General features: G+C 45.2%; 1 protein-coding gene across 1 annotated transcript in view; it reads right to left on the bottom strand.

The window, feature by feature from the left end:
• LOC115478389 (solute carrier family 12 member 9-like) overlaps positions 1–21,905 on the bottom strand; it is a 142,569-nt gene that overhangs the window by 82,226 nt on the left and 38,438 nt on the right. Inside the window, exon 4 of the mRNA XM_030215687.1 lies at positions 20,080–20,237. Coding sequence (XP_030071547.1) covers positions 20,080–20,237 — 158 coding nt within the window. The remainder of the gene's footprint in view (positions 1–20,079; positions 20,238–21,905) is intronic.

Raw genomic sequence — 21,905 nt, 5'->3', positions numbered from 1 at the left:
AACTTTACCTCATTTAAGGTATTTATGTTTACTCTTGGTTATTTTACTATTGTTATGCTGTTAACAAAATTGTAAGTTTTATGTTAAACTGTACTTGCTGTACACTGCCATGGGTGAATCTCTTCAATAAAGGCAGTTAATAAATCCCAATAAATAAATAAACAGCGGTTGGCGTATCTGGGTTTAAAAAAAGATTTGGTCAAGTTCCTGGAGGAAAAGTCCATAGTCTGTTATTGAGACAGACATGGGGAAGCCACTGCTTGCACTGGAATTGGTAGCATGGAATGTTGCTACAATTTGGGTTTCTGCCAGGTGAGTGACCTGGATTGGCCACTGTTGGAAACAAGATACTGGGCTACAGGGACCATTGTTCTGACCCAGTATGGCTATCCTTATGTTCTTATGTAACTGCCTAGTCATACCCATTCTATAAATTCAGGAGAGGGTGGGAAGCCCTGTGTTGTCCTCCTTCACTCCCATCTCTTTCTTTAGAGTTTTCTCTTGCCCTATCTCCCTTTTCAAACTTCTCAGCATCTTTCGTCCACTTTAAGCCTTGAATAAAAACATCCAGTTTGCAGACTTGCCTACCAGCAGCCCTACAGTCCTCCTGATCTTTCCTCTGTTCATTTTCTCTGGGACTTTGGTTGCCCTACAGGCTTATTTTCGAAAGAGAAGGGCGCCCATCTTTTGATACAAATCGGGAGTGGGCGTCCTTCTCTCAGGGTCACCCAAATAAGCATAATCAAAAGCCGATTTTGGGCATCCCCAATTGCTTCCCGTCGCAGGGACAACCAAAGTTCTCAGGGTCGTGTCGGAGGCGGGACTGGGGCATGCCTAACAGATGGGCGTCCTCGAGTGATAATGGAAAAAAGAAGGGTGTCCCTGACGAGCACTTGGGCCAACTTTCCTTGGTCCATTTTTTCTTACGACCAAGCCTCAAAAAGGTGCCTGAACTGACCAAATGACCACCGGAGGGAATCGGGGATGACCTCCCCTCACTCCCCCAGATGGAGGCTTCTAGCACCACAGCGTACTAGAGACTGGCCTCAAAGGAGCTGGAGAGCCAAATAGGGGGAAAAATGTTCCCTCCCAAAATAAAATAAAATCAATACCTGAATTTGGACATTTGGACTGGCAGGAGTTACTCGGTGAGCCTGAAGGAAACCAATAAGCCTCCTCAGGTACGTGTTAGTAAAAGTAATTTTCAAATAATTGAGTTGACAGTTATAAAACAAAACCATTAAGATGTCTCATTTTATTTTGATCTATATTTCTTTCCTGACAAGCTATTAGGGCTTGAAGGATTTTAAAAGCTCTTCTAACTTAATCCACTTCCACCGTTATGCATCCGAAGTTAATTCAGACACGTCTGTCCTTCAGCTTGGGTGAACTTGTTGTACCAATCTTTGAACTCACAAGTCATCTGTATATCTACATTTCAGCAGACGATATTAAAAGCCCGAAATTCAGAGAGACTTAATTGGGTGGGAGAGAGTCCTGCTTGCTTAAATCCCACTCAGTCGGCCACCCGCTGACGTTCAGCAGCACTGAACCAGGCAGAGCAGCTCAATACTGGCATTAAGCAGCCATCTTTAAGCCGGGCATTACAGGAACAGAGTCAAATAAGACCACATAAAAGGCTGTCCTAACTCTGATCGTTTTAGCAGAATCTTGACATCCAAGGGAGAGCAGTCTTTCTGGAGTGGAGGAATGGCCTAGTGGTTAGTGCAGTGGACTTTGATCCTGGGGAACTGAATTTGATTCCCACTGCATCTCCTCGTGACTCTGGGCAAGTCACTTAACCCTCCATTGCCCCTGGTACAAAATAAGTACCTGAATATATGTAAACTGCTTTGAACCTCAGAAAGGTGGTATATCAAGTCCCATTTCCCTTTCCCCCTTTCCCTTATGACATCACAATATCAGAAGTGAGCCAAGTATCGGGCAATCAAGCCATTGTGACATCACTGATGAGGTTGGCTCTTATTGGTGGAATGAGTGGAGGAGTAGCCTAGTGGTTAGTGCAGTGGACTTTGATCCTGGGGAACTGTATCGGGCAATCAAGCCATTGTGACATCACTGATGAGGTTGGCTCTTATTGGTGGAATGAGTGGAGGAGTAGCCTAGTGGTTAGTGCAGTGGACTTTGATCCTGGGGAACTGGGTTCGATTCCCACTGCAGCTCCTTGTGACTCTGGGCAAGTAACTTAACCCTCCATTGCCCCTGGTACAAAATAAGTACCGAATATATGTAAATCACTTTGAATGTAGTTGCAAAAACCTCAGAAAGGCAGTATATCAAGTCCCATGTCCCTTTCCCCCTTTCCCTTATGACATCACAATATCAGAAGTGAGCCAAGTATCGGGCAATCAAGCCATTGTGACATCACTGATGAGGTTGGCTCTTATTGGTGGAATGAGTGGAGGAGTAGCCTAGTGGTTAGTGCAGTGGACTTTGATCCTGGGGAACTGGGTTCGATTCCCACTGCAGCTCTTTGTGACTCTGGGCAAGTCACTTAACCCTCCATTGCCCCTGGTACAAAATAAACACCTGAATATATGTAAACCGCTTTGAATGTAGTTGCAAAAAACCTCAGAAAGGCAGTATATCAAGTCCCATGTCCCTTCCCTTTCTGCATGAGCACAACAGCCAAGTGATTGCACCTATGGAGCCCTTGGCATCTGTTGTAACCAATGCCGGGCTCATAAGATAAGTGCGAAGTTTCTTTACTCTTTTAATTCTTATCTGGTTTGTTGTTGGAGCTGGCTAAGCGATTTATTGTAGTGCATTTAGTTGGAGAGAGGTTAAAGGGCACAATTGCACTAAGAAAAATAGCACATGTACGTACAAAAGCACAAGGAGAGTGAGCTACCCAATGGATGAAGTGCTTCACCCGATAGTGGTCTTATAAGACTACCACATGGGTGTTTATTTTTCTGCGGGTGCTCCTCTTACCTAATTAATTGTGATTTTTATATTAGTACATTTTCCTGGGGTTATTTTTGTTTGTTTGTTTACTCTATTACAGTAAATGTGGGATTTGTTATTTTTGGGTGCTGAATATCAGACAGCCCAGGTACCCACACAGCTTCCAGGTAACAGCCAGCAGCATGCGAGGGTTGCTCCTCCCTCCCAACCCCTTCCAATGTGACCCCACCCCCCCCCAAAACAACAGAATTCCCCAATTCTGCTCTTTCCCCTTCCCCAAAGGCAAAAGCCTCCTCTATTTGATCTCCCTTTCATCCTCCTCTTCCCCCAGAGCATTTTAGCCCCAACATGCTCCCCATTCCTTGTAGTCCCCCCCCCCCCCACCAACCAGGCCTATATTTCAAATCCTTGATGGTCTAGGGGTCATCAGGACAGGAATGATCCTCTTTCAGGGAGAGAAAACTAACAACTTATAGCAGCAGCTTCAGAGAGCATTTTCCATCTCACAGATAGGCTGCAGAGAATACCTTCTCCTGCTTTAGACTTAGCCTGGCCTCAGAATGACATCCTATAGTATATCTCCTATCAAACTGAGCTCTCTTTTTCATCAAGCACTGCCATTCAGGGTTGCCAGGTGGAAAATTTTTTTCCAGCCCGATCGAGCCCAAAAAACAGCCCAAAACCCGCCCAAACACAAACCCCGCCCCTGACACCCCCACCCCCGCGTCATCACGCCCGCCCCCGCCGTCATCAACCCCGCCCCCGCTGTCACCGGCCCCGCCTCCCACGTCACCGGCCCCGCCTCCCCGTCATCGGCCCCGCCTCCCACGTCATCGGCCCCGCCTCCCCGTCATCGGCCCCGCCTCTCACGTCATCGGCCCCGCCTCCTACGTCATCGGCCCCGCCTCCCACGTCACTAACCCCGCCCAAAACGTCATTAACCCCACCCAAAAACGTCACTAACCCCGCCCCCCCCCCCCCCGCGGCCGAAAAAACCGCACTGAAGGCCAAAAACAGCCCAAAAAACCGCAACCCGCCGCGGGCAAAAATTTCCCGCGGCGGGTCGCGGAAAACCGCCCAATTGGGCGGTAAAACCGCCCACCTGGCAACACTGCTGCCATTTCCTCCCCTCACCCTCCCCACTGACAGTTTGAACTTCGTGGGTGTGGCTTGGATCTCTTTCAGGGAGAGAAAACTAACAACTTATAGCAGCAGCTTCAGAGAGCATTTTCCATCTCACAGATAGGCTGCAGAGAATACCTTCTCCTGCTTCCACCCACCCTACCCCTCTACCCACCCACCCCTAGAGTGACATGTCTTATATAACCTCCCTATCAACCCACTCATTACTTTACCTCACCCATTTCTATTCTTCTATCACCTTCTCCCACTACTCCAACCAGAGTTACACCTAATCACACTGACCACCCTTCAACATCTTCTGTCCTTCTGTGACTGTTCTCTTGTGCTTGACTGCTTAAATATTTTAAATTTAAATGCTTTACTTTTTGTCTATTAGATTGTAAGCTCTTTGAGCAGGGACTGTCTTTCTTCTGTGTTTGTACAGCGCTGCGTACACTTTGTAGCGCTCTAGAAATGTTAAATAGTAGTAGTAGTAGTAGTATTTGCTCTTCCCATTGCAGCTCCAGATTCAAAATGGCTGCTGCAACCTCTAGGTGTGGGATCGCTCCTGCCTCGATGACCTCTAGACCACCAAGGATTTGAAAGGTAGGCCTGGAGGGGGCTACAGGGCATAAAGTGGATCCAAATTGGGGAGGGGCTTTTACTTTTGGGAAGGGGCGCAGATTCCAGGGGGAGAGAACCACATAAGTATTGGTGGTTCAGAGATATTTAATGACAGTGACCCACACATGGCCCAGCACTGGACCTCTGTATCGAACTTGACTGGTGACAGTAACCCCCAGATTTTATATATGGCGACTAAATTTGCGTATGCAAATTAATTGCTTAATGAGTTAATCAGTGCCAATAATTCTCTAAAAAAACAATTATTGTCATTAATTGACCTTAATTGGGATTTACAGATGCATCATATTCTATAATGATGTGCACGGAAATCCTATAGCGCATAAATTCAAGAGGCCATGGGTGGGACATTTCAGGGGGGGGGGGGCAATCCCAAATTTATCTGCATTGTTACAGAATAGACCTGATCAGCATTTACACCTGCTTTCAGGTGTAAATGCCCCTGTGGGAAATTCTATATATAGTACTGAACGTTAGATGCTGCTTCTGCACTGAAAAAGCGTTCTAATGGACGCAAGGCGCCAAATGGGGCAGAAAACAGCAGATCCATGTGAAAACACACTTATACGCCCATTTAAAGAATACTACTTAAGTGTTTCTGTATGCATCTGCAAAGGAGGTGTGGCCATGGGAGGGGCACAGGCAGGTCAGGGGTCAGGGGTGTTCCCTTAAAATGCACAACGGAGTTATAGAGTTCAGGGGATCTGTTCACAAGTTGCATGCCGGAATTTACGCCTGGTTTCAGTCGATGTAACTTCTCGCACCCAAAGTTGAGCACGGATCCTGGCGCTATGCGTTATTCTTTTAAAGGACGCCAATCCCAGAACTCTGGATCAGCGCCAATTTTGAGCGCCGCCTATACAATTTTCCCCAAAGTGCGAATACGACACCGACAGCTGAAGCAGCTTAAAACAGTAGAAGAACAGAACAAATGAAACAAGAGCAAAGAAAGAAAGGAAAGCCACAGATTGGTCACCGGAAGGAAGTAGGAAAGCCAGGACCTGGAGCAGACAGGTTAATAGTTTCTGGAAGCACAGCAGTCCCCAGTGCAGCTGGCTAACACTTGCATAACTACTTCCACTGTCTGCCAAGAACCCAGCCCTGAAAAAACCCAATCAATAGCTGCTGTGATACAATCAGTATGAAAGGTTTTAATCTGCACAATTTCTCCCTCTCAGGATGCCAGTATTTCTCTCTCTTTCTAGGAGACCTCGCATGTGTGTGTGTGTGTGCGCGTGTGTGTGTGTGCGCGCGTGTGTCTCTCTCTCTCTTCTGTCTCACTCTCTCTTCTGTGTCTCTCTTCTCTCTCTCTTTCTCTCTCTCTCTCCTGTTTCTCTCTTCTGTCTCTCTCTCTCTCTCTTCTGTTTCTATCTTCTGTCTCTCTCTTCAGTCTCTCTCTCTCTCTTCTGTCTCGTCTGTCTCTCTCTCTCTCTTCTGTTTCTATCTTCTGTCTCTCTCTTCAGTCTCTCTCTCCTCTTTGTCTCTTTACTGTCTCTCTCCGTCCTCTCTCTTTATCCTCTCTCTTATTCTCTCTCTTTTATGTTTCATCTACATCTATGATGTCTCTATCTCTCTACTATTTCTGTACTAATCTTCAGTCTCTACTCTCTCTATTATGTCTCTCTGTCTCTATAATCTCTCTTATATCTATTCTGTTTCTATCTTCAGTCTCTTCTTTCTCTCTCTCTCTCTCTTCTGTCTCTTTCCTGTCTCTCTCTGTCTCATCTCTTCTGTTCCTCTCTCCTCTCCTCTCTTCTCTCTCTCTTCTGTTTCTCTCTCTTTTCTGTTTCTCTCTCTCTCTCTTCTGTCTCTCTCCTGTCTCTCTCTCTTCTGTTTCTCTCTTCTCTCTTTCTGTTTCTATCTTCTGTTTCTCCTCTCTCTCTCTCCTGTCTCTCTCTCTCCTGTTTCTCTCTTCTGTCTCTCCTGTTTCTCTCTCTTTTTTTGTCTGTCTCTCTTCAGTCTCTCTCTCTCTCTCTCTCTCTCCTGTCTCTCTCTCTTCTGTTTCTCTCTTCCTGTTTCTATCTTCTGTCTCTCCTCTCCTCTCTCTCTCTCTCCTCTCTCTCTCTCCTGTCTGTCTCTCTCTCTCTCCTGTCTCTCTCTCTTCTGTTTCACTCTTCTGTCTCTCTGTCTCTTCTCTTTCACGCTTCTGTCTCTCCTGTTTCTCTCTCTCTTTTTTGTCTGTCTCTCTTCTGTCTCTCTCTTGCAAAGACCTGAATGAGAAATCACTTCCAGTCCCTCATTTAAATGCTGTCTTGCCTTCCTTCACCGGAGGACTCTGAACAGTCCCTTTCTCCATTTCTTTTTTTTCTGAAAGCAAATAAAGTTAATCCTGGGGAAAAGTAATTGTTCCATCTCTGCTTCTCTCTAGATGTCAGCAGGTGCAGGGTCTGCAGAGTGAACTCATTCTCCCTCCCACTACCAAAGGAATAAAGACTCCGAGGTAATTTGCTGGAGCCGCTTAAGCTCTGGCAATTTACTTATAAAATCAGCCTCTGTAAACAGAAAAAGTGATTTTATCATTGGCATGAGGGATTTGCCCATTTAGATAGGAAGGGGCTTCGGAGTCAGGTTAGCCAGTAAAGGAACCTCAAGGGATGGTCTGAGCATGGTACGTCTCAAGAAACACGGGTAAGTTGTTAGAGCGTTTTATCCTGAGTTTACAGAAAGACATGAGGTACCAGGCCATCGCGGTGGTTTAAAATTCTAAAATTTTAGCTTATGAATCAAAGTAGGAAAAAGAAATTACAATTACACAAATAGTAAAGAAAAAGGAAAAAAAAGCTACTGCATACCCCCAGACCTTGCTGGATCCCACTCGTCCAACCTCCCTGCACTATATTACTGGTCCTTCTACTATATGAAAACATCTAGACAGGTCTAAATCCACGATACGTTTCAAGTCTTGGGTGATGTGGCAGATTATTGCAGGGATAAGACCTACTTTCACGGATTGATTGTACCTCCACATACGTATCAAAATGATTTGCTGACCTGATCTCAGAATTCTAAGGGGTCTTTTTTACTAAGCCACGATAGTGCTAACACGCGGGTAGCGCGTGTGAAAATTGACACTACTTCCGGGGTAGTGCGGGAGCCCGGTGGTAATTCTGAAGCTGGCGTGCGCTGTTTCCCATGATAGAAAATAATTACCTATTTTCTACCGCGCAGGGCATTCCCGGCAGCATAGAAACATAGAAACATGACGGCAGATAAAGGCCATATGACCCGTCCAGTCTGCCCATCCTCTGTAATCCCTAATTCTTCCTGTTCCTAAGCGATCTCACATGCTTATCCCATGCCTTTTTAAACTCTGGAACAGTCCTCAACTCCACCACCTCCACCGGGAGGCCATTCCACGCCTCCACCACCCTTTCTGTGAAATAATACTTCCTTAGGTTACTCCTAAGCCTATTCCCTCTTAACTTTGTCATATGCCCCCTCATTCCAGAACTCTCCTTCATTTGAAAAAGGCTCTCTTCCTGTACATAAATGACCCTGAGATATTTAAATGTCTCTAACATGTCTCCTCTTTCCCAGCGTATACATGTTGAGGTTCATAAGCCTGTCCCTATAACTTTTGCATTCAAGACCGCTTACTAATTTCGTGCCACCCTCTGGACCGACTCCATTCTGTTTATATCTTTCCGTAGGTGTGGTCTCCAGAACTGCACACAGTACTCCAAATGAGGCCTCACCAGAGACTTATGCAATGGCACCATCACCTCATTTTTCCTGCTGGTCATGCCTCTCTTTATGCACCCAAGCATCCTTCTGGCTTTGGCCATCACTTTTTCTACCTGCTTGAAAGCTTTAAGGTTGTCCGACACAATCACCCCCAAGTCACGCTCTTCCTTCACACACTGAAGCACTTCACCCACATTGCCACATGCTGATTGATTTTCGCACGAGTAGCGCGTGAAGCCCTTACCGCCAAGTATATAGGTGGTGGTTGGGGATCAGGCAGTATTTTTAATATTAGCGCATGGTCATTTACCGTCCCATTAAAAAAAGGCCTTTTTACCCGCTGTGGTACAAAATGACCCACAGGCATATTTTCAAAGCACTTTGGGAGGCAAAGTTCCATAGGTTTCTATGGAACTTTGGGAGGCTAAGTGCTTTGAAAATGAGCAAGCCAGTGTGCACAAATTTCACGCGACCAAACTAACGCAGGCCATATTTTACTGCAGTTCAGTAAAAGGGCCCCAAAATGAAAAATAAGGGTATCAGCAGCCAAGAAAGGAAAGAATGGCAAGCCAGAATAATACATTTTATGAACCAGTGTTCGGATCTTGCATGTAATCCCATAAGGAACAGGAAGCCAATGTTCATAATTAATAAGGATGTTGCACGATCCCTTTCCTCATCCCTTGGATGACTTATTGCCACATTTTGAAGAATCTGCAAAGGCAGGATATCAATTAGTTGAAGATCCTTAAATAGAGAAATTCAGTAATCAGTGTAATCCATAAAGCTATCTTAGAAAATCGACTTGACTGGCTAACTGGCCCTCAACTTGAAGAGAACCTTCTTGGACCTTTAAGAGATGTGTTGCTTGGAAGATAGGCCATCACCTACAGCTTCCCAAACTGTGGGTGGGACTCCAAATGAGATCACAAAACCTACTTTTAGGGTCATGACCTAGGTGGGCTTTCCATAGGTACATTTATTTCTTTTCCAAATTTCTATACCACTTAAAAACTAGGCAGTTTACAAAATACAAACATAGCATAGAATTCAAACAAACACTACAATAATAGAAAAGTAACATAAAATACACAATTCTCAAACATATCACAAATAACAAAAATACTACTCTTGCTGCAAAATACTCTTAGACATTTCAGCCCGCCATAAGTATTGCTGATACAGGGGGCCTGGGATTCTTTCCTAGAAAATACCATACTTTAGTTTTCTCAGGATTCATTTTCATCTAATTAGTCAAGAGCTACTCTACGATTATGGCAAGTTTAGAATTGAAAGTAATAATTTCAAGTGCGAAGATTCAATGTGGTTAGTTCTTGGATATTTTCGGCATATGCAAAAGCTGTCAGCTCAAGGGTTTGAATGAACTCAAGTAATGGAGTCAGAAAAATATTAAATAATACAAGTGCCAAGACAGACCCCCCCCCCCCCCCCCCCCCCCGAGTCACTCCAAAGTAAAAAGTATATGGATTAGATTTCCAGAAGACTGTGAACTTTGTTAAGTAGGAGGTAAACCAGACTAGGACTGTCCCAGCTACACCAATGGACTGAAGTCTATAAAATAAGAAAAGTTGCTGACAGATCTAATGAAAGGAAAATGACCAGCTTGTCTTGATCGATATGTGAAGATATGTGGGTGAAGCTGAGAAGTGCCATTTCTGTACTAGGGGGTCCTTTTACTAAGGCAAGCTGAAAAATGGGCTGCGTTAGTGTAGGCGTGTGCTCTGGGCGCGCGCAGATCCATTTTTCAGCCTTTTAAAAAAATGTTGCCGAAAATGGACGTGCTGCAAAATAAAAATTGGCACCCGTCCATATTGGGTCTGAGACCTTACCGCCACCCATTGACTTAGAGGTAAGATTTAATGCAGTAACTGTGCGGTAATCGTCTACGAGCATAGAATGATGATTACCGCCCGGTTTCCGCTGCGCGCAGGAAAATAAAAATTATTATTATCCGTCACGCATAGCGGACACGCGTAAAAAACAGAATTACTGCCTGGGCCACGTGGTAGCCGGGCGCTAACTTCAAACTGACGCACAGCTTAGTCAAAGGGCCCCTATGTGACCTGTAAAAACCGGGTTGATTAAGATGAACAATATTAGTTTGCTCCAGAAAACTATTTAACATTTCTACACCCAGATGTTCTAGAAGCCAGGGGAAGAATAGTTACTGGCCAATAATTGGAGAGAAAGAAATTTCCAGTCTGAAGATACAATTCCCCATTGAAGACGAGTAAGGATCATTTGAAGTAAAAAAGGAAACAAGTGTCAAATTACCTAATAACCCTAGACGGTAATGGATCGTGAGGGGCAGTTGTCAAATGCATCGATTTCAATTTCGGTTGAATAGTAAAAGACGACGGTAGATTAAACCCTCAGAGAGAGCTACATAATGTACTCGCGTCTGGTTGAGGCTGTGGAATTGAGCTGTGATTGTTTAATGACGGTTGAAAAGACATTTGCAAAATTAAGAATCTTAGTGGGAAAAAAAAAAGTGTTGCTCGAGTCCTTAAACTAATATTGGAGGGACTGGGACGCCTTAGATAAACATGAGGATCTAGTAATAGATTACAAAATACTACGTAGTTTTCCTGAATTTGCTGCACTTTCTATTTGCAGAGAGAAATACTTTCCTTTAAATTCACAAGACTGCTTTTCTAGAAGAGAAGGCCTGATTTTTAAACATAGTAAGATGTTCAGGATTACATGGTTCCTGCCACTTCTTCCGATTGATGAAGCTGACTTTTCAACAAGACTAGTTAGTCATACTCATACCAGGCTTCCCTTCTTCTGGAAGGCCTGTTCGTATGCTGCTAATTTATTATATACTGAAAAGAGAGTTGAATGCCTAACCAGTACCAGGAGTGGAGGAATCCGTTCATGTTAAGACTGTTCTAGAGTTCTTAGATCTAATGTCATGATTTTTCAGTTCTTTGAAGTTTTGTTTATGAGGCTTCTTTCTCCTCTGCGCATCGCTTTGACAATAATGCAACACCATTGCGTGGAGTAGATCCAGGTAGCCTTGTGCATGGCTAGTAGCTCGAACATGTCTTTGTCAACTGTACGTTTATTTTCAGTGCATTTGGACAGAGGCATTAGACCATCGGAGTTAGCTTTGACGGTACTGTGGTGCCCAGCATTCTGTTCCATGAGAGTGTACAGCCAACCCTGGTGCTCAAGTGTTTATTAATATGTCACTATGAGGGTCGCCTTTACGGTTTTGTCCAGGTGTTCGTATAAGGCCTCCTTCACATCAGCGTGAGCCTTGATAGCAGCACAGGCGCTTATGGATTTGGCATGTTTAGGTGGCTGGACATTAGTCTAGCACTGATTATTTTTGGAAGCTTATCCAAATTAGATAAAGATGCACAACTTGTGGAGTCCACATCTGAAGGCCTTGGTTCACCTTTAGGATTCTCTGTCCAGTCCATGCCAGACTTGATTTCCTCTGAGATCCAAAGATGACAGAAGCAAGTGGCATCTGTTCTAGTCAGGACAAGCCCAACTGAACACTTACTATGAAGTTTGACCTCTTCAGCCACCTGTGCAATGAAGAAGGCTTACCCAAGATTTCTCACACAACTGGTTGTGAATTTCAACACTTTTATTTCTCTTAATCTTCAGAAACAGCTCAGATGGGCTGGTCCCAACTGGAAAACATCTTATAGACTAACCAATTTACGTGGTTTAGTGTTGGTAAGTGCTCAAAATAATTCAATTTAAAACAAAGTGTCACCCATAATGCAGAAATCCATTTTTAGGTGCATATGAAGGCATTACTTGTCAATATGTGTAGCCATCAGTTACTCCTCATGCCTCGGCCCCTTCATCATCATGCCAAATTCATACTCCCGAATGTAGTGTGAGAAAAACCTTAATCACTGGCCTTCACTTTCATTCACAGGGATTGCAAATCTCACTCTTTGGGATGGGCCACCCCTGGCATCTCTGAATGTTTCGTATCAATGGTCCCAGCTTAACTCTTGGCCCAGATTTGCTCAGACTGATCCAACTTTTACTTGTCTTCTGTCATCTGAACTTTGTGTTTTCAAAACAGTCAGTTTAACTATTAGTGAGTGACTCAGTGAGGAAGGATCCGAATATGTAAACCTAGAAAAGAGGGGGGAGAAGATGATAGAAATTGAAATACCTCTAAAATAGAAATGCTACATAGAAAGGGCTGGGGGAGGGGGTTCTAAGTCATAAGAAGCTCAGAGGAAAGCATTTCTTCACAGGAAGTGTGCCGAGACCAATTTATTGAGGCACTTGAGGGCCAAAGTCTCTCATTTTTGTGACACCCAGGCTTTTTTTGAGGGGGTACCGAGTACCGGCACCTTTTCCATTGTCTGCTAAAATCAACCCATGGAACCCAAGTTTTAATGAAAAAGCTCAGGCTGAACACACCAATTCTGCCTTGTCATAGATTCTGTGACTGGTTGCAGGGGGCCTGGCTATTGTGGGGTGGGTTCCTCAGTGATCACCCCACCCCTGGAGGGTGATCTGGCATTTCAGTACCGGCACCTTTTTTGCTAGAAAGAATGCACTGGTGACACCAAACACACAGCTTGACCCCTTTAAAAGTGTGTATCTGAGAGCTAGTTTCCCTCAGTGCTGCGGGCCAGTGCTGTGGTTTTTGAGAAGACTGTGTAACAGGGAGAGGTGCCTTTTTCTGGTCTTTAAATCACCATGGATCAGTGTGGCCACATTCCACGAGACAACATTCCCATCGTGTTTTAACTGGACAAAGGAAGCAGTAAGAAACTAGAAGATAATATAATCAATTTTCTTGCAGTCCCATACGGCTTCCTCTCTTCACAGTGGAGATTTTTAAGCAAAGTTTGGAAAAATGTGGGCAAGGGAAGTACTTTGTCATTAATGCTGAATTTTGTTCCACAGACACACTGGGGTTGTAACAGGAAGTTTTACGCATCACAGCTGATATCAAAGGAGTGTCTCTTTCCCATCCAAAACCCCTCCGCATCTCAGAAAGGGAAAGCCAAGCTGACCCTGGTTTTATCTGCGGGCTCTGGACTAGATGCTGATGGACATACCGAAATGAAACAAGGAACAGTGCAGCCTCTCTCAGGACACAGACCTGAGGAAACCCTGCTCCAGACAGAACTAAACCTATTTTTTTTCCCTTTGTCTAGATAATGGCACTGAAGCAGCGAGTAAAAAAAAATCATCTGAATGTGAAGTAAGCACTCTAGGCAATCTGTCTGAGGATCCTTTAATCAGGACGAAGTGGTCTTCAGCAGAAAAGACGCAACGGAGAGAGGAGCAAGGGAGGAATTCACACAGCAATAATGAGAACGTATCGGACCCAACGCAGCCAGGCCCAAAGGGTGTCAGAACCCTGGGTGCGATGTGCCGTACTCTTTGGCCTTGGCTGCATGAATCCAGAGGAATAAGTGTGAAAATCCAGGCCAGATACACAGAGACATAAGTACATAAGCGTTGCCATACTGGGACAGACTGAAGGTCCATCAAGCCCAGCATCCTGTTTCCAACAGTGGCCAATCCAAGTCACAAGTACCTGGCAAGTTCCCAAAACAGTACAATACATTTTATGCTGCTTATCCTAGAAATAAACAGTGGATTTTCCCCAAGTCCATTTTAATAATGGCTTATGGACTTTTCTTTTAGGAAGTAATCCAAACTTTTTTAAAACCCTGTTAAGCTAACTGCTTTTACCACATTCTCTGGAAACAAATTTTAGAGTTTCATTACAAGTTGAATGAAGAAATATTTTCTCTGATTCGTTTGAAATGTACTACTTTGTAGCTTCATTGCTTATCCCCTAGTCCTGGTATTTTTGGAAAGCGTAAACAAGCGATTCAGGTCTACCAGTTTCACTCCACTCATTATTTTATAGACTTCTATCATATCTTCCCTCAATGGCGTTCCTAGGGGGGCTGACACCCGGGGCGGATCACCGATGTGCCCCGCCCACGGGTGCAGCGCCCCCTGGATGCAGCGCGACCCCCCCCCCCCGGTGAAAGGACACCCCCCCGTGAAAGAACCCCCCCGGGTGCACGCTGCTGGGGGGGGTGCCACGCGCACCTGTCTTTCGTTCGTTCCATGCTCCCTCTGCCCCGGAACAGGAAGTAACCTGTTCCGGGGCAGAGGGAGCATAGAACGAACAAAGGACAGGCGCGCGCAGCACCCCCCCCCCCCAGCGGTGTGCACCCGGGGCAGACCGCACCCACAGCCTCCCCCTAGGAACGCCACTGTCTCCCCTCACACACTAGTATCTGCTGGCATATTGTACAGGGCAAGGTCCCGGAAGACAGGTGATCGCCAACACTCCCACTCCTAACCCAAAGCTTAAACTTTCAGACTAAAGATGGAAACGTATCTTCCCTGTCCTCCTCACAGAAGCTGCTGCCGCTGGGGCTCCGCCAGTCTCGGTCCCTCAAGGGTCACAATCTAGTTGGGTTTTCAGGATTTCCACATCGAATTTGCAGAGAATCTATTTACATACAATGAATGCAGTGCGTGTTTTGTGGTGGGGCAGTGTGTGAGTGTGGGTGCAATGACACGTGTGTATTTGCATGCGTGTGCATGGGTATTATGTAGCATTCCCTGCAGCTGCTCTGTGGTGAACCAATGTACACGTATCCAATGCTCTGCCTTGCAAAACAAAACAAAGCTCACTGATTTGTAAGGAAATAGGGGGCCATTGACTGATTCTTGTCCTCTCCCATCCTATATAATAAAAAGCACCTCCAACATTCTAAAGCTGACTCTGTGGCACTGTGGCAGTGTAGGGTTCGTAAGTCTGTAGTTCAGCATTTCATTGGCTCTCACTATCAACGAAGAACCAATCAGACAGAACGGAACTTGGAGGAGGGAAGTGGAGTGGATTGAATCTCTAACAAACAATCATATACAGGGAGGTACGAACATCAGTGGAGGCAAGTGCACAGAACGGAAGGGAAGACAAACATTTAATCACTTTGTCACTCACACACATCACACACACACTCAATCACTCTGTGTATCTCTCTCTTACACTGTCTGTAAAACACACTGTCACTCTCAGTCTCTCACATGGGCAACTGTATGTTGCATTCTCACGAGTAAGGAGCTCTTCTGATGTGATTGTTAAACTGATTGATGGCCTGAACAAGGAAATCTTTTACCACATTGTAACCCAGTTTACACAAAAAAATATTGTATATAAAGAAATCTTACACATGTAAACAACAATTATATTCAGAATACAACCGTGGAAACATTAATGGCAGGAACTCATTACATTGCTAGCGCCCGTTTCATTGCGTTAAGAAACGGGCCTTTTTTTTACCAGTAATTCATAAGGCCCAATTTAATACAAAATCTTTGCCAAAAAGGCAGAAAATGAAAGGGTCCAATAAAGTTAAAAAAAGGAAAGCGAGGAAGGTACCAGAAGTATTTTTCTGTCGCATTCTCTCCATTTCCTTTATATGATTCCGCTTTCCTTTCTTTTTTGCCGCCAGCTCCCCCTCAGGGAGTAAATTACCTGCTAAGAGAATCCTGAATATGAACCCAAATAATGGAAACACTGATGCTTTTCACAGCTGCAGGTACCAGAAACCGTGAGGTGGCGTAGCATCGGGGGAAGCCATTAACACACGTTTCTACGTCCCGTTTACCTTCGCTTCCTTAGCCCACATGTCGGAGTGTAATGTGGATCTCGGTTGCTTAACACCATCACCCGCACCTCCCAGGACCAAGGATCCTCTGTGCCCAACCTTTGCCCTCTTGAATTCTGTCACTGCGCGTCACCACCTCCTCCATGCGCACAGCGCACTTTCCATGAAGAAAGTCTTTCTGAGCCTCTTATGACCTACGACCCCCTTCCTTTTCCATGCAGTATTATCATATCCCCCCTTCCTCTGTTCTAGGTTTACTATTCCGATCCTTCCTCAGCAAGTTAGTTATTTATTTATTTATTTGCTGCACTTGTATCCCACATTTTCCCACCTCATTGTGGCTCACAAAATGTTCTAGCAACATGTACACATTATAGGATAAGAATTTCAAAATATAGATACAGATGGGTACGTAGAATATCAAAGCAATCATAACGGAATAATAATTTTACAATTATTACAAATAAGCGTGCATAAGTAAATCATATTGGATTGCAAGTGGATTGAAAGATCAACATTTCATTACATAATGATATCAGGACAAGATATAATATTCAGTCATGAGGATGTAATTAGGATGGACAGATAGGAGGAGGGTTCCTTAATAGTTGTGATTGGAATAATTAGGAAGTCAGATCGTTATGGGGGATCTTTATTGTACGCCTTTATGAATAAGTAGGTCTTTAATAACTTTCGGAAGATTGTCAGGTCGTGTGTTGGTTTTTATGGCAATCGGTAATTCATTCTATAGTTAATCTCACTAATTAAGCTGAGTGTTTTAAAAATGCACAGTTCAGATGACAGAAGACACGTAAACGTTTGAACAGACTAAGAAAATTGGGGCCAATAGTTAACTGGGACCATCGATATGAAACATTCAGGGACCCTTTTACTAAGCCGCGTAAAGCGTCTACACGCGCCCAACGCACTCCAAAATGGAGTCACCGCCTGACTACCCAGTGGCTCTTGTGGTAATTTCATTCTTGGCTCACGTCCGATATGCGCGTCTGAAAAATTTTTATTTTCAGACGCACGCCAAGTTGCATTTGACGCACGTAGGTCATTACCACCCGGATTCTTTACTGCTAGGTCAGTGGCTGGCGGTAAGGTCTCAGACCCCCAAAATGGACACGCAGCAATTTTGATTTTGCCGCACGCCCATTTTCGGCAATAAAAAAGAAGAAGGTTTTTTTTCACAGACGCACTGAAAAATGGATTGGCGTGCGCCCAAAACCCGCGCCTACACTACCGCAAGCCATTTTTCAGCGCACCTTAGTAAAAGGACCCCTCAGAGAAGCCAAGGGTGGCCCATCCCAAAGAGTGAGAGAGACCGTGAGTGAGGTTTTTTTCCCAATGCATTAGCGTATAAATGTGGCGTGAAAAGTGAAAGGACGGACTGACAAGTAATGCTTTTAGGTGCACATAAAAATGGATTTCTCATCACAGGTGACTCTTTACATACTTTAAATGTAATTATTTCAAGGACTTATCAACACTAAGCCATGTACACATCTATGGAACCAATTCAACTGAATTTAAAAGATCTCTCAAGAGGCAGTGTGTCTCATAATTTAAACATGATCAGATATGTCTGCTATGAAGAAAGCATCTCAACATGCATCGAATCCTGCAAAATGTTCTAAAACCCTGTCTGATGTAACGACAAATTAAAAAGTTTTGATGTTGCCTCAGTAAAGCCAACACACAATCCCTCCTGTGCAAAAACACTAAACACAAACTTGTGCAAAACCATACCAAGACCCTCCCCATGCCATAACATGACTTAACTCCCAGTATGCAAGGGCAACAACCATATCCGTGAAAAAATAGCACTGTAAATATTATGCCGGACCCTAAAACACCAATAAACCATCTAGTAAGAAAACCGGACTGCTACAGATCTCTACATGCTAGCAGAATACTGTACCTCGTTCACAAGTGCAAAACTCAGAAAGATTCTTAACTAATATGAAACAAGGGACCACAGATTACTAACAGAGATATGAAGGCAAAAACTGGAAACCTAAAGAAGTCAGACTTTGCATATATAGAAATACTAGAGAAATAGAAACTTGAAATGCAAGTGATGCACACTTCCAAAAGCTCACAATAATCTCACTAATTATTATTGTGAGTGTGTCCTAGGCTTATGATACTTATACTTCAGCTTTTGTATTAGTTTTTGACAATATACATTTCCAAAAGTTGGCATATTCTAATTAATAATGTCAGAAAACATTTTTTCTACCTTTGCTGTGTATTATTTTTCTATTTGCTTTAGTCTTCTGCTTTTTCCTCTTTCTGGGGTCTCCTGTCCATTTGACATTTCTTCTCTTTCCATGTCTACTATCCATCTTCCCTGTCCAGAATCACCTCTGTATCTCTATCCTTCCCCCTGTGTCCAGCATCACCCCTCTGTCCCAATCCCTCCTTTTTCCAGCATTGTCCCTCTGTGTCCCTGTCCCTATGCTCCCTCTCTGTCCAGCATCTCATTCGTGTTTCTGGCCCCCCCCCGGCCCAACTTCTTTCCTCTGTTCCCTTCCTCCTGTCCCCCCCCCCCCCCACCACTGCAGTCTGGCATCTATCTATCTATCTCTCTTTCCCTCCCTATCTCAGTGGTTCCAGCAGCTCTCCTATCCCCCCCAGTCCAGTCTTTCTATCCCTCCCACATTCCCCCCACCCTCCATGGCTCTAGCATATCTCCCTCTCCCTCCCCACAGACCTCCATCTTTGCCAGAAGAAATTAATTCAGACTGCCTCCAGCCAGCCCCAGGGCTTCCCCTCTACCATGCAAGAAGTTATATCAGAGGAGGTGGGACATAAGAGAGGGAAGACCCTGAAGAGCCAGGCTTAGTCACTGCCAATGCTGGCAAAGATGCACAAATGTGGAGGACCATGGGGGTAGGAAGAGATGTCAAACCAATGTGAGTGGGGAAAGAGAAAGAGAGAGAGAGAGAGAGAGAGAGAGAGAGAGAGATGCCCACCACAAGGACAGGGAGAGAATGCATGAAAGGAAAACCCTTTGGCACGTGGAGAAGAGAGCCTAATATATGACTTGACATGTCTGAGCATTATAGGCTGGTTTGTTACATTTTGCTACAATATTTCTCTCTCATTACAAGAGGTTACTCATCTCATAACTGGTTCTGAAGTTCTGCTGGCAGAAAATATTTGTACAGAAAGGCACAATAAAAGCAGGGGGGGGAAGAATAGGGTCAGGAAAAAGTGTGAAGCGCAGCAAGAAGGCAGCAATCACACCAGTGGCATAGCTAGATGGGGCCATGGGGGCCTGGACCCCCCCAAATTTGCTGTGGGCCCCTGGTTGGCTGGCGGGGGTCCTCAACCCCAGCCAGCTGAAGACTTCGTCCAGCGCTGGTCTGCGGTGGCGTTGCCGTATTGCCTGCCCTGATCTCTCTTCCCCTCACGTTGGGCACACGCTTCTTTCGATACATTTGAGCATACTCAGCTTCACTAAAGGGAGTGTGCTGGATGTGAGGGGAAGCGACAGCAGGGCAGGCAATGCATCGGTGTCGGAGACCAGCGCTGGACAAAGTTTTCAGCTGGCGGGGATTGGGGACCCTCGCCAGCCAAGGTATTTGTGGTGACGGTGCTTCAGCTGGTGGGTGGGGGTGGCAGCGGGGCAGCGACCAAAATGTACCCTCCACCTTGGGCTCTGGCCCCCTCCCACCTCAATGTCTGGCTACGCCCCTGAATCACACAAAAGCCCCACCCTCCAAAAGCAAACATTTCATTGCACTCTCCCCTCTTGGACATGACTTCTAATGCATTGGATATCAGGGGAGATGGTGAAGCTCAAGCAGGGGACATGAGTGGGAGACACAGGACAGAATATAATCGGTATTTTGAGGTCTGGTCACGAAAGGTGCTACCACATGAATCATCACAGAGAATTCAACTGCGCAACACAGAGGTGGAAGGCCAAGGGCAAGAGTACATGTCCAGTCTACACTGACCTTCTATCAACGCTGACCATGAAGCCACAAATCTCTTACTGGCAACGGGAGAGAACTGGAAGAGAACTCACCAAACAGATCGTCCTTAGCCAGGGCAGAGAGGATCCGAGAAGCTGCAATCAAATTGCTGGTGGCCGCAGAGAGGGTGGAGGAACAAATCCCAATGGTGACGAATGGGCCCCAAATATTAATGTCACGCAGGAAGCCATAGTCATTTTGCAGAAGTGTCCTTTATAGAAGAAAACACAGGTACGTGTAAAGACATTGCATGCGTCGTCTTTGTTACATTATCCTGCTTATAATCGAACGAGAAAAACGCCCAAGTTCCGACCTAAATCGGGAGATGGACGTTTATCTCACAAAAACGAATAACGCGGTATAATCGAAAGCCGAACTTGGACGTTATCAACTGCACTCCATCGCGGAATCGTACAAAGTTGACGGGGGCGTGTCAGAGGCGTGGTGAAGGTGGGACTGGGGCATGGTTATCACCCGAACAGAGATGGGCGCCTTTCGCCAATAATGGAAAAAAAGTATGCGTTTGTAGCTAGAATTTAGGGCACTTTTCCTGGACCCTGTTTTTTCACGAATAAGGCCCCAAAAAGTGCCCTAAATGACCAGATTACCACCAGAGGGAATTGGGGATGACCTCCCCTGACTCCCCCAGTGGTCACTAACCCCCTCCCACCACAAAAAATGATGTTTCACAACTTTTTATTTTCACCCTCAAATGTCATACCCACCTCCCTGGCAGCAGTATGCAGGTCCCTGGAGCAGTTGTTAGGGGGTGCAGTGGACTTCAGGCAGGTGGACCCAGGCCCATCCCCCCCTACCTGTTACAATTGTGCTGCTTAATGCTTATTAGTCGTCCAACCCCCCCAAACCCACTGTACCCACATGTAGGTGCCCCCCTTCACCCCTTAGGGCTATAGTCATGGTGTAGACTTGTGGGCAGTGGGTTTTGAGGGGGATTTGGGGGGCTCAACACACAAGAGAAGGGTGCTATGCACCTGGGAGCTCTTTTACCTTTTTTTTTCTTTTTGTAAAAGTGCCCCCTAGGGTGCCCGGTTGGTGTCCTGGCATGTGAGGGGGACCAGTGCACTACGAATCCTGGCCCCTCCCACGAACAAATGCCTTGGATTTATTCGTTTTTGAGCTGGGCGCTTTCATTTTCCATTATCGCTGAAAAACAAAAACGCCCAGCTCACAAATTGTCGAATAAAACATGGACGTCTATTTTTTTGTGAAAATACGGTTCGGTCCGCCCCTTCACGGACCCGTTCTCGGAGATAAACACCCATGGAGATAGACGTTTTCGTTCGATTATGCCCCTCCACATTACTGAAATTTTCTGGGTGTAACGATGTGATTACAGCTGGTTTGTAAAAGGAGGTTATCACAGAGAAGATATCAAGCAGTCCACAAAGACCAGAAAACACGTTTTCTAGCGCTGAACAAATTTTATTCTACTTGGTCTCAAACATACATTGCCCAGCGTGGTCAAGTTTCGCCTTCCTAGAGGCTGCGACAGGGGTTTAAACTATTAGGGTCCCATAAGGTGGTTATTCTAAGACAGACAAATTCAGTGGTAAACAGATACCAAAAAACCACTGTTGCAGGGAGATTTGCCTTCACAGACAGTAAGCTAGGGTAAGTGACAGAACAGAGCAAAGCATAGTCAAGGTCACAGGGAAAATTGGGAAATCGAGCAACAAGACAGGAGAAAGCAATCTGTGTAGTAACAGTTTCCTATTACCACCATCCTTCTCCAACACACAGCCTGAACCCTAAGAATCCATCACGCTCACAAAACGCAAGACAAATCCTAAGATGGCAAAACTAAGGAAGCTTAAGCCCACGCTTGTGATCCGCATTGATGGATGAAGCCCTATCACCT

Source organism: Microcaecilia unicolor, chromosome 10 (genome assembly GCF_901765095.1).
Source record: "Microcaecilia unicolor chromosome 10, aMicUni1.1, whole genome shotgun sequence".
Classification (NCBI taxonomy): domain Eukaryota; kingdom Metazoa; phylum Chordata; class Amphibia; order Gymnophiona; family Siphonopidae; genus Microcaecilia; species Microcaecilia unicolor.
The sequence above is the reverse complement of the archived record's forward strand: the minus strand, read 5'-3'. Positions and strand labels throughout refer to the sequence as shown.